At 44.5% G+C, this 12893-nt stretch overlaps 1 protein-coding gene across 6 annotated transcripts in view; it reads left to right on the forward strand.

The window, feature by feature from the left end:
• Positions 1–12893, forward strand: part of LOC139229971 (myocardin-related transcription factor A-like) — a 240402-nt gene that overhangs the window by 92922 nt on the left and 134587 nt on the right. The window contains exon 1 of one of the 6 annotated variants that reach the window (XM_070861662.1): positions 10000–10425. The exons of 4 other annotated variants lie outside the window; for them this stretch is intronic. In XM_070861662.1, coding sequence (XP_070717763.1) covers positions 10299–10425 — 127 coding nt within the window. In that variant the 5' untranslated portion in view covers positions 10000–10298. Of the gene's footprint in view, positions 1–9999; positions 10426–12893 lie in introns of those variants that run through there. One more of the 6 variants, XM_070861660.1, reaches the window with a different exon arrangement.

The following is a 12893-nucleotide window of genomic DNA, read 5'->3' on the forward strand; positions in this document are numbered from 1 at the left end:
GGGGGGGGGGGGGCGAAGTTGAAAGAGGAAGATGTGCTTTTCAATTCGTTTGTTTTTGGAAGGTTGGTCTTTTGACTTAATTTTGTTGAAAGATGACGACAGACTTCAATTCTCTGGTTTCTAAAATGTTTTTGAGAGGATTCTTACAATCTTAACCCCATAAGAACAGAAGAAATTGGAGCAGAGGTAGGCCATTCAACCCGTCAAGCCTGCTCCGCCATTCCGGGTACCATTTTCCCATCCTAATCTTGCACTTCACATGCATTAGTATTCCCATACATACAGGAATTCTCAAGGAAACCAACCTCACCATCTTCTACCTCTTGTCCACCTTCTCGCCCAACGCCCATATCTCTCGAGTCCCTTCAATCTCTGCCTTGAATATACTCAACGACTGAGCATCCACAGCTTTCTGGGGTAGAGAATTCCAAAGATTCACAATCCTTTGAAGAAATTTTGCCTCGTCTCTGTCCTAAATGGCCCTCTCCCTCACCATTCCTTGACCCACTGCCCCCACCCTCCCCCCCCCCGGCTCCCCCTCCCAAGTCTCCCCGGCCCATACAGCACCTATGACTGGGCGGATCAGCCGCGTGGTCTCGAACGGCTGCAACCATGTGTTTGTATTTCTGCAGGGCAGGATTCATTTTGCCAGAGAGCGAGTGTATTTTGTGGGGATGCCTTGACAGTTTCTAATGGGGTCGATATGGCTGTTATGGGAGGCAGAAATGCTACACTGGTGCAAAAGGGGGCGCGCCTCTCTGAGGTTGCGGGTGAGGCAGCTGAAAGTATCTGACCCGAGGGTGCTTGATACGGACACCTATTGGTTGAACCCATGCTGAGCAATTATTGATAATAAATACACTTGAGTCAGTGTGAAATTCCTGCGTCTACTATTTTAAATGGAGGAGTTAGCATATTAAATGGGATAACACCTTCACTGAAAAGCCAACATTTGCAGGGCTATGGGGAATCAGCAGGAGAGCGAGACTAATTGGATAGCTTTGAGTGCTCAGCTACACAGTAGTACTCCACCTAGTGGGTCAGGAAAGAAGTGGCCAGGTTTGGCCAGCACCGGTGGACAACATCAACAGTGGCTCGGAATGACTGCCATGGCAATGTTGGCGGTGAACGGCATCATTTAAACCATTGTGTGACCGGTCCTCCAGTAGCGCATTTACGCCCAAAACTGATCAGAATTCACCGCAGCGAGTATACCGGCAAATCAGAAGCTAAGCAGCCAATGGGGAGTTGAGAATTCATTTTGCTTGTTGATTTCTGCGGGAGTTTCAACCTAATTTATTAACATCCGGTAAGAATAAATATTGGCATAAGACCAAAGGTTATTAGGAAAATAAGAGTTCTTCTGCAACTTGCACTGTAACCTGCAATGTAGCACAAGGCTGTGGCTGGGAGCTGTCGATTTGAAGGAGCGTGCTGTACTTTACCCTGATTGACCTCAAAGAAAGAAAAAAAAACTTGATGCTCAGCTTCTGATCTGTGGTGAATTCTAATCAGTTTTGGGCGTAAATACTTTCACAACTACCAAACGTGCCAAAGCGCTTTACAGCCGAAGAAGTACTTTTTGAATTGTGGTCACTGTTGTAATGTGGGAAATGTCTCTTGGGTGACTGCTTTCTGCTTTGCTTCTGAATCAGAAAGGATTTTCAGCAGCAATGCAGAAAGCGGTCACCCAAGAGGCAATTTCAGTGTTTCAAGGATTACCCTAGTTTGTTTGATTACGTATCTGGCAGTGTGAGAAATAATTTAGTATAAATAACATTGGCATTACATTCAACCTTCAAAAAATAGGGGCTCTGGTTTTTATCAATCTGATCGGGAAAATTTTGAGTTGAATATATGAAGTATTTGCAGCATCTCAAAAGCAATTATTATAATTCCCAGAAGCCATGTTGCCTCTTGTAATTGTGTCCGGTGATAATTTGAAAGGATAATTGTAGTTTATTTACGGACACATAACATTGATCAAAACGTATCCAAAATGCAATCTTGGAGAGCTAGAATTCTCGAGTGGAAATTGGAATGAACACCAAGTGATGGAGGAAAGAGAATACACGAGGATAATGTAGAATGGCATGAAACAGTGTACTTGGGCAGAAAGAAGATCCAAATTCAGATTAAATTAATTTTAACATGAAAGTAATACATGTCTATTTGGCTCCAGGTTCGAACCCATATTCCCAACAGATCCATTACAGTCTGTCGTTGGGAAAATGCTGGAGTCCATTATTAAGGAAGCAGTAGCGGGACATTTGGAAAAGCAAGATTCAATCAAGCAGAGTCAGCATGGTTTTATGAAAGGGAGTTCTTTGAGGATGTAACAAGCAGGGTGGATAAGGGGGAACCAGTGGATGTGTTGTATTTAGATTTCCAGAAGGCATTCGATAAGGTGCCACATAAGAGATTACTGCACAAGATAAAAGCTCACGGGGTTGGGGTAATATATTAGCATGGTTAGCAGATTGGTTAATGAACAGAAAACAGTCGGGATAAATGGGTCATTTTCCCTTTGGCAAACTGACTAGTGGGGTGCCGCAGGGATCGGTGCTGGATCCTCAACTATTTACAATCTATATTAATGACTTGGATGAAGGGACTGACTGTAACGTAGCCAAGTTTACTGATGATACAAAGATAGGTGGGAAAGCAAATTGTGAGGAGGCAACACACAATTTGAAAAGGGATATAGACAGGCTAAGTGAGTGGGCAAAAATTTGGCAGATGGAGTATAATGTGGGAAAATGTGAGGTTATCCACTTTGGCAGAAATAATAGAAAAGCAAATGATAATTTAAATGGAGAAAAATTGCAAAGTGCTGCAGTACAGAGGGACCTGGGGGTCCTTATGCATGAAACACCAAAAGTTAGTATGCAGGTACAGCAAGTAATCAGGGAGGCCAATGGAATGATGGCCTTTATTGCAAGGGGATACAGTATAAAAGCAGAGAAGTCCTGCTACAACTGTACAGGGTATTGGTGAGGCCACACTTGGAGTACTGCGTATAGTTTTGATGACTATCTTGTATTGATGGCCTCTAGTTTTGCTCTTCCCCATAAGTGGAAACACTCTGTGTCTATTCTATCAAAACTTTTCATAATTTTAAAGACCTCGATTAGGTCACCCCTCAGCTTTCTCTTTTCAAGACATAAGTGACCGAGCCGGTTCATCCTTTCCCGATGAGTATAATGCCCACAAATATCTCCCAGGAGTGTGTGTTCTGTGATGTAATGTGTACAGAAATAATATAGCTGAATAAAACACTCAGATCATGAATAGGACAATTATTTCCTGAGTAAACTGCTTTGTCTAGAAACATAGAAAATAGGTGCAGGAGTAGGCCATTCGGCCCTTCGAGCCTGCACCACCAATTCAATAAGATCATGTCTGATCATTCACCTCAGTATCCATTTCCTGCTTTCTCTCCATACTACTTGATCCCTTTTGCCGTGAGGGCAATATCTAACTCCCTTTTGAATATATCTAATGAACTGGCATCAACAACTCTCTGCTGTAGAGAATTCCACAGGTTAACAACTCTGAGTGAAGAAGTTTCTCCTCATCTCGGTCCTAAATGGCTTGCCTCTTATCTCATAAGCACTCATAAGAATTAGGAACAGGAGTAGGCCATCTAGCCCCTCGAGCCTGCTCCGCCACTCAACAAGATCATGGCGGATCTAGCCGTGGACTCAGCTCCACTTACCCGCCCGCTCCCCATAATCCTTAATTCCCTTATTGGTTAAAAATCTATCTATCTGTGATTTGAATACATTCAATGAGATAGCCTCAACTGCTTCCTTGGGCAGAGAATTCCACAGATTCACAACCCTCTGGGAGAAGAAATTCCTTCTCAACTCGGTTTTAAATTGGCTCCCCCGTATTTTGAAGCTGTGCCCCCTAGTTCTAGTCTCTCCTACCAGTGGAAACAACCTCTCTGCCTCTATCTTGTCTATCCCTTTCATTATTTTAAATGTTTCTATGAGATCACCCCTCATCCTTCTGACTCCAACGAGTAAAGACCCAGTCTACTCAATCTATCATCATAAGGTAACCCCCTCATCTCCGGAATCACCTAGTGAATCGTCTCTGTACCCCCTCCAAAGCTAGTATATCCTTCCTTAAGTAAGGTGACCAAAACTGCACGCAGTATTCCAGGTGCGGCCTCACCAATACCCTATACAGTTGCAGAAGGACCTCCCTGCTTTTATACTCCATCCCTCTCGCAATGAAGGCCAACATTCCATTCGCCTTCCTGATTACCTGCAAACTAACTTTTTGGGATTTATGCACAAGGACCCCCAGGTCCCTTTGCAACACAGCATGTTGTAATTTCTCCCCATTCAAATAATATTCCCTTTTACTGTTTTTTTTTCCCAAGGTGGATGACCTCACACTTTCCGACATTGTATTCCATCTGCCAAACCTTAGCCCATTCGCTTAACCTATCTAAATCTCTTTGCAGCCTCTCTGTGTCCTCCACACAGCCCGCTTTCCCACTAATCTTTGTGTCATCTGCAAATGTTGTTACACTACACTGTCCCCTCTTCCAGGTCATCTATGTATATTGTAAACAGTTGTGGTCCCAGCACCGATCCCTGTGGCACACCACGAACCACTGATTTCCAACCCGAAAAGGACCCATTTATCCCGACTCTCTGCTTTCTGTGAGCCAGACAATTTTCTATTCATGCTGATACATTTCCTCCGACTCCGCGTACCTTTATCTTCTGCAGTAACCTTTTCTGTGGCACCTTATCGAATGCCTTTTGAAAATCTAAATACACCACATCCATCAGTACACCTCTATCCACCATGCTCGTTATATCCTCAAAGAATTCCAGTAAATTAGTTAAACATGATTTCCCCTTCATGAATCCATGCTGCGTCTGCTTGATTGCACTATTCCTATCCAGATGTCCCGCTATTTCTTCCTTAATGATAGTTTCAAGCATTTTCCCCACTACAGATGTTAAACTAACCAGCCTATAGTTACCTGCCTTTTGTCTTCCCCCTTTTTTAAACAGAGGCGTTACATTAGCTGCTTTCTAATCCGCTGGTACCTCCCCAGAGTCCAGAGAATTTTGATAGATTATAACGAATGCATCTGCTATAACTTCCGCCATCTCTTTTAATACCCTGGAATGCATTTCATCAGGACCAGGGGACTTGTCTACCTTGAGTCCCATTAGCCTGTCCAGCACTACCCCCCTAGTGATAGTGATTGTCTCAAGGTCCTCCCTTCCCACATTCCTGTGACCAGCAATTTTTGGCGTGGTTTTTGTGTCTTCCACTGTGAAGACCGAAGCAAAATAATTGTTCAAGGTCTCAGCCATTTCCACATTTCCCATTATTAAATCCCCCTTCTCATCTTCTAAGGGACCAACATTTACTTTAGTCACTCTTTTCCGTTTTATATATCTGTAAAAGCTTTTACTATCCGTTTTTATGTTTTGCGCAAGTTTACCTTCGTAATCTATCTTTCCTTTCTTTATTGCTTTCTTAGTCATTCTTTGCTGTCGTTTAACATTTTCCCAATCTTTTATTTTCCCACTAATCTTGGCCACCTTATACGCATTGGTTTTTAATTTGATACTCTCCTTTATTTCCTTGGTTATCAACGGCTGGTTATCCCTTCTCTTACCGCCCTTCTTTTTCACTGGAATATATTTTTGTTGAGCACTATGAAAGAGCTCCTTAAAAGTCCTCCACTGTTCCTCAATTGTGCCACCGTTTAGTCTGTGTTTCCAGTCTACTTTAGCCAACTCTGTCCTCATCCCAGTTAGTCCCCTTTGTTTAAGCATAGTACGCTCGTTTGAGACACTACTTCCTCACCCTCAATCTGTATTACAAATTCAACCATACTGTGATCACTCATTCCGAGAGGATCTTTTACTAGGAGATCGTTTATTATTCTTGTCTCATTACGCAGGACCAGATCTAAGATAGCTTGCTCCCTTGTAGGTTCTGTAACATACTGTTCTAAGAAACAATCCCAAATGCATTCTATGAATTCCTCCTCCAGGCTACCCAGTGCGATTTGATTTGACCAATCGATATGTAGGTTAAAATCCCCCATGATTACTGCCGTTCCTTTTTCACATGCCTCCATTATTCCCTTGATTATTGCCTGCCCCACCGTGAAGTTATTATTTGGGGGGCCTATAAACTACGCCCACCAGTGACTTTTTCCCCTTACTATCTCTAATCTACACCCACAATGATTCAACATTTTGTTCATTAGAGCCAATATCGTCTCTCACAACTGCCCTGATATCATCCTTTATTAACAGTCTCTTATCTTTAGACTGTGACCCCTGGTTCTGGACTTCCCCAACATCGGGACCATTCTTCCTGCATCTAACCTGTCCAGTCCTGTCAGAATTTTATATGTTTCTATGAGATCCCCTCTCATTCTTCTAAACTCCAATGCGTACAGGCCCAGTCGATCCAGTCTCTCCTCATATGTCAGTCTTGCCATCCCGGGAATCATTCTGGTGAACCTTCGCTGCACTCCCTCAATAGCAAAAATATCCTTCCTCAGATTAGGAGACCAAAACTGAACACAATATTCCAGGTGAGGTACAACTGCAGTAAGACCTCCCTGCTCCTATACTCAAATCCCCTAGCTATGAAGGCCAATATGCCAATTGCCGCCTTCACCGTCTGCTGTAACTGCATGGCAACTTTCATTGACTGATGTACCATGACACCCAGGTCTCGTTGCACCTCCCCGTTTCCTAATCTTCCGCCATTCACATAATATTATGTCTTCATGTTTTGCCACCAAAGTGGATAACCTCACATTTGTCCACATTATACTGTATCTGCCATGCATTTGCCCACTCGCCTAACCTGTCCCAGTCACCCTGCAGCCTCTTGGCATCCTCCTCACAGCTCACACCACCACCCAGCTTAGTGTCATCTGCAAACTTGGAGATATTACACTCAATTCCTTCATCGAAATCATTGATGTATATTGTAAATAGCTGGGGTCCCAGCACTGAGCCCTGCGGCACCCCACTAGTCACTGCCTGCCATTCTGAAAAGGACCCTTTATCCCGACTCTCTGCTTCCTGTCAGCCAACCACTTCTCTATCCACGTCAATACATTACCCCCAATTTTGCACACCAATCTCTTGTGTGGGACCTTGTCAAAAGCCTTTTGAAAGTCCAAATACACCACATCCACTGGTTCTCCCTTGTCCACTCTACTAGTTACATCCTCAAAAAATTCTAGAAGATTTGTCAAGCATGATTTTCCTTTCATAAATCCATGCTGACTTGGACCGATCCTGTCACTGCTTTCCAAATGTGCTGCTATTTCATCTTTAATAATTGATTCCAACATTTTCCCTACTACCGATGTCAGGCTAACCGGTCTATAATTCCCCGTTTTCTCTCTCCTTTTTTTTAAAAAGTGGTGTTACATTAGCTACCCTCGAGTCCATAGGAACTGGTCCAGAGTCGATAGACTGTTGGAAAATGATCACCAATGCAGCCACTATTTCTAGGGCCACTTCCTTAAGTACTCTGGGATGCAGACTATCAAGCCCTGGGGATTTATCGGCCTTCAATCCCATCAATTTCCCGAACACAATTTCCTGACTAAAGTATTTCCTTCAGTTCCTCCTTCTTGCTAGACCCTCGGTCGCGTAGTATTTCCGGCAGGTTATTTTAGTCTTCCTTTGTGAAGACAGAACCAAAGTATTTGTTCAATTGGGTTGCCATTTCTTGTTCCCCATTATAAATTCACCTGATTCTGACTGCAAGGGACCTACATTTGTCTTCACTAATCTTTTTCTCTTCACATATCTATAGTAGCTTTTGCAGTCAGTTTCTATGTTCCCAGCAAGCTTCCTCTCGTACTCTATTTTCCCCCTCCTAATTAAACCCTTTGTCTTCCTCTGGCTGAATTCTAAATTTCTCCCAGTCCTCAGGTTTGCTGCTTTTTCTGGCCAATTTATATGCCTCTTCATTGGATTTAACACTATCCCTAATTTCTCACGGTTGAGCCACCTTCCCCTTTTTATTTTTACTCCAGACAGGATGTACAATTGTTGAAGTTCATTCATGTGATCTTTAAATGTTTGCCATTGCCTATCCACCATCAACCCTTTAAGCCAGTCTATTTTAGCCAATTCACGTTTCATACCATCGAAGTCTCTGAATTAACTGCGTCACTCTCCATCTTAATAAAGAATTCTACCATATTATGGTTACTCTTCCCCAAGGGGCCTTGCACAACAAGATTGCTAATTAGTTCTTTCTCATTACTCATCACCCAGTCTAGGATGGCCAGCCCTCTAGTTGGTTCCTCGACATATTGGTCTAGAAAACCATCCCTTATACACTCCAGGAAATCCTCCTCCACCGTATTGTTACCCAGTTTGGTTAGCCCAATCTATCTATATGTGGATTGAAGTTGCCCATGATAACTGCTGTACTTTTATTGCACACATCCCTAATTTCTTGTTTGATGCTGTCCCCAACCTCACTACTACTATTTGGCGGACTGTACACCACTCCCACTCGCATTTTCTGCCCTTTGGTATTCTGCAGTTCTACCCATACAGATTCCACATCATCCAAGCTAATGTCCTTCCTTACTATTGTGTTAATTTCCCCTTTAACCAGCAATGCTACCCCACCTCCTTTTCCTTTCTGTCTGTCCTTCCTGAATGCTGTATACCCCTGGATGTTGAGTTCCCAGCCTTGATCACCTTGGAGCCATGTCTCCGTAATCCCAATTTATATCATATTCGTTAATAGCTGCCTGCGCAGTTAATTCGCCCACCTTATTACGTCTAGCATTGCAGCCGGAACTATTGCAAAATATCCTGTGTCTTGTAGTGTTGTTAATGAGTAATTTTATGTCTGATTCTAATTGAATCAAGAACATAATACTTTTATCGAAAGATGTGCGTGATTTGCCTTTGCTTCTTGTCAGGTGTTCTCCGGATAGGAGACCGGATAGGATAGGAGACCCGTACCCGGATCTCATTTGTGTTATTTTAATGCCAATGCCTGGCTGAAGTGTTGGAGTAGCCAGGGTGACTGCCTCGCCCTTCCTTCCTTTGGAGAAGCCTTTATCCGTTGCTTCTACCTGCTCACAATGGCACATCTGAGATCAGGAACGGAGTTCATGCACGATCCATGTCTGAGCAGTGTTCCCTCAATCCAGTTCCTCATCCCATTGCATGGCAGAGCTGTATAGAAAGAGTTGAAGGTTTTAATGTAGATGATTAATATAGGAAACAAAAAGTTTCCAAAAGTCCAGTGAGTAAGGTGACCAACATGAATGCTTTCGATTTACTCCCTCTCCTGGCACTGATGTTTCTTCACTTCAGGTTCCATAGCTGCTAGCAGCCCTTTGCTACCTCAGCCAAGTTTGCCATTCTTAAATGTCGAAGAACAAGGCAATTCAGTTGTGAAGGGTGTCAAAATTGAACTCACTCCTGTCTTCACCTGGCATTTCCAGATGAGCGCTTTCCAACAGGACAGACTGGGAAACCTTTGTTGTCTGCATCCCCCTGTCTTCTGCACTCCATGATAGCAATAAAGGCCAAATGCTTCTCCACAAATATTCAAGCTCAAATATTACCAGCCCTTCGATTACATCAATTTTAAAAATTAAGTACATATTCTGGTGACTGCAATTCATCTCTTGCCCTCGGATGGGCTGAATTTCTCTTGCAGTGATCTGACACTTGGCCAGATGACAAATTACTTGTGTACGCAAGTTATATTGACGGCCCTCCAGCTCCTCTTATTAACACACACAGCTGCTGTGGCGTTACTCAAAAAATAAATAAAGGTGGTGATGGGTATTAAAAATCTGTTTTAAAAAAAAAAAAGTTAAGAAGAAGCAGCATGTATTGGTTGGAGCCAAAAGGACAGCTGTGTGTTTCCTATTTTCGTTGCATTAAGTCAGTTGTTGCTGTGTGTTGTCTGCCCTGCGAAGTGTAGACCGTGGCGAATGTTAGCCTGCATCACAGAGCGGGAGGCTGCTTCTGGTTGAGACCTCTTGTCTGGACTCTGCTTCAACCCGTGTGATTTTGGATCACGGTCCGTCTATTGGATTTTAAGCAAAGAGAAAACCTTGTGTTTTCTTCTTAAAACAAGCTACTGGTACGGAGAGAATCGGGTCTTGGGGATCGAGTGTCGGGAGCTGGATACGAGAGCTCGAAGAGTTCTGATTGCACTGCTAAACCTCATCGCTGCAGGCAACGGTTTGCCCTACAACAGTTTTAAAAATACTTGCCTCAAAAGCAGTCCTTTTTACCATGCTGGACAAGACCGGGAAAATCAAGTCCGTCTTGTCGGAGATTCTGTCTGTCACTGGCCGCAACACATGGAAAGGACAGTGCTGTGCTGGCAGTGCCCGCTACTGTTATCGGGGCTTAAAAGAAGGTTAGCTTTCTGCTGCTTTTTTGGGGGGGAAAAGGGCTACAAGTAGGGTGCAAAACTGTGTGACGTTGTGTGCCATGCAGCTGTCTCATCTGTACATGTGGCAAACTTAGTGGCACTGACTGTTGAGGCTCACAAGGCTTTGTGACGCACAGATCCCTAATGGAAATCTGCAGACAGTTGAATTTGTTGAACTCTTGTCTGATCCTTAAAGTTCCTTGTGGTTTGAAGGCCAGTTTGCACTTAAAAAAAAAACTAATTCTAATACTCGATTCAGAATCTGTGAAACCTGATCAAATTGGCACCCAGTACCAAACGGGGGGAGGAAAGAGCGAAGGTGGGGTGGGGGCTGTGGGAAGGGGAGGGCGGTGGAAGGGAGCGCAAGTCAAACTTGGAGGGGCCTACAAAACAAGTTTTTTGTTGTTGTAAAGAATGTGTCATTCGGCTCATCCAGTGGCAGGTGACTTTCAGCGCACACAAGTGTTGAGCAGAGGGGAAAATAAGAGTGACGTATGTAACTATGAATGATGGTGTTAGTCATGTCCAATTACTGCAATGCCGTGCTCAAACACTACAGTATTGTGGTCAGGCTCCTGTGAGTTTTGCTGGTAGGCACAGGGCTGAGATTGAAGGGTGGAGAAGGTTAATGATAGACTGCACAAAAACATGGGCTGTTAAGCATCGAAAGGAGACAACCAAGAGAGAATCTTATCGCAGTATTTAGAATCGTGAAGGGAATCGAAGAGCTAAATCCGCAAGACAACCTCAAATGAAACTATGACAGTCGTTTAGTAATTTAGAACTAATTACAAAATTATTTTTCCAAAGTGGAAAGGACTTGTGGGTGACCTAATCGAGGCAGCAAACCTCGAATCATCGAAATGACGTTGTGATGGGGACTGTAGGTTCTTTCCAGATGGCTGAGTTTAGTTTGATTGAATGGTTGTCGTGGTGTATATTTCTATTAGAAATATGCACGGTATTGTAGTATTACCTCCTCCGATTATATGTTGCTTGCTATTCCTCCCTGAAGGTAGCCGCCTTTACTTTGTTCCTGTGTGCTGGCTGCATGCCAGCTGTGTCCATGTGTCCAGGTCGGTGATTGGAGCGTGGGCAGGTACAGCGGGAGCGACGAGGTCGGGACGAAGGAGCGGTGGGAGAATGTAGAGTGCTGTGATCGGGACCTAGGAGAGGCGCGAGGCGAGGGCCCAGGGGCAGCACGGGCCCAGCCCACACTGCGATATGGGTGCGCACTCGGTCCGTGCAGCAGAGCTGGTCTCCAGTTGTCTTGGTTAATCCTTGCCACTGGACCAAGACCTAGCTGGGTCAAGCCCGTGTGGTGGCTGGTGTGCAATGGTCACCACACGTTAAAAAAATCCACGCACAGGCATCTTCCACCCTTCAACATGTAGTTCGGGACCTGGAATATTAGGTCCTTCATTGAAACACCTGTGAACTCATCCCTTTTCGGCGTCGAGGAACCACCTATGATGATGATGACGATGAGCTGTGTCCAAAAGAGTGTGTGCCTACCGCTTGCCTTGATTATTGCTTTCCTTCCTTTCTCTCACTCCCCTCCAAAGTGCACGAATCAGTCCGTGAAAATGTCAACAGGCGGAGTGACAAAGCGGGATGTGCTGTGATACCATGTATTGACCCTGTACCGCTGTGCCGTGTAATTTTCTGTATCACAACCTACGCACAGCACCTTCAGATCTTAAAATGCAGAGTTTATTTTAAGCATTTAAGTTCACAAAAAAAAACATGTGAGCTTGGAGTTTCCTGTAGGTCGCACTGGTATTTCCAGTGCAATTTGCCCGAAATTGGCCAGATCTTTTGTGCTGGTATAAAATCATCATAGGCAGTCTCTCGAAATTGGGAAAGACTTGCTTCCACTCTAAAAGTGAGTTCTCAGGTGGCTGAACAGTCCAATACGGGAATTACAGTCTCTGTCACAGGTGGGGCAGACAGTGGTTGGAGGAAAGGGAGGGTGGGACTGGTTTGCCGCGCGCTCCTTCCCGCTGCCTGCACTTGTTTTCTGCACGCTCTCGGCCACGAGACTCGAGGTGCTCAGCGCCCTCCCAGATGCGCTTCCTCTGCTTAGGGCGGTCTTGAGCCAGGGACTCCCAGATGTCGGTGGGGATGTTGCATTTTATCAAGGAGGTTTTGAGGGTGTCCTTGAAACATTTCCTCTGCCCACCTTGGGCTCGCTTGCCGTGTAGGAGTTCTGAGTAGAGCGCTTGCTTTGGGAGTCTCGTGTTGGGCATGCGGACAATGTGGCCCGCCCAACGGTGCTGCTTGAGTGTGGCCGAAGCTGGTATTAAAAAACAGTTTGCTGGAAGTTGGCCCTGCCCATAAAATTGGCCACGCCCCCAGATGAAATGAATGAATCACCACGGCGGGTTGCTGATTGCGTCCGTTTGCGAGTCTTCAATGAGGCTCTTAAAAAATCAGTTTTGTTTTGTTTAGGG

This window comes from Pristiophorus japonicus, chromosome 19, assembly GCF_044704955.1.
Source record: "Pristiophorus japonicus isolate sPriJap1 chromosome 19, sPriJap1.hap1, whole genome shotgun sequence".
Taxonomy (NCBI): Eukaryota; Metazoa; Chordata; class Chondrichthyes; family Pristiophoridae; genus Pristiophorus; species Pristiophorus japonicus.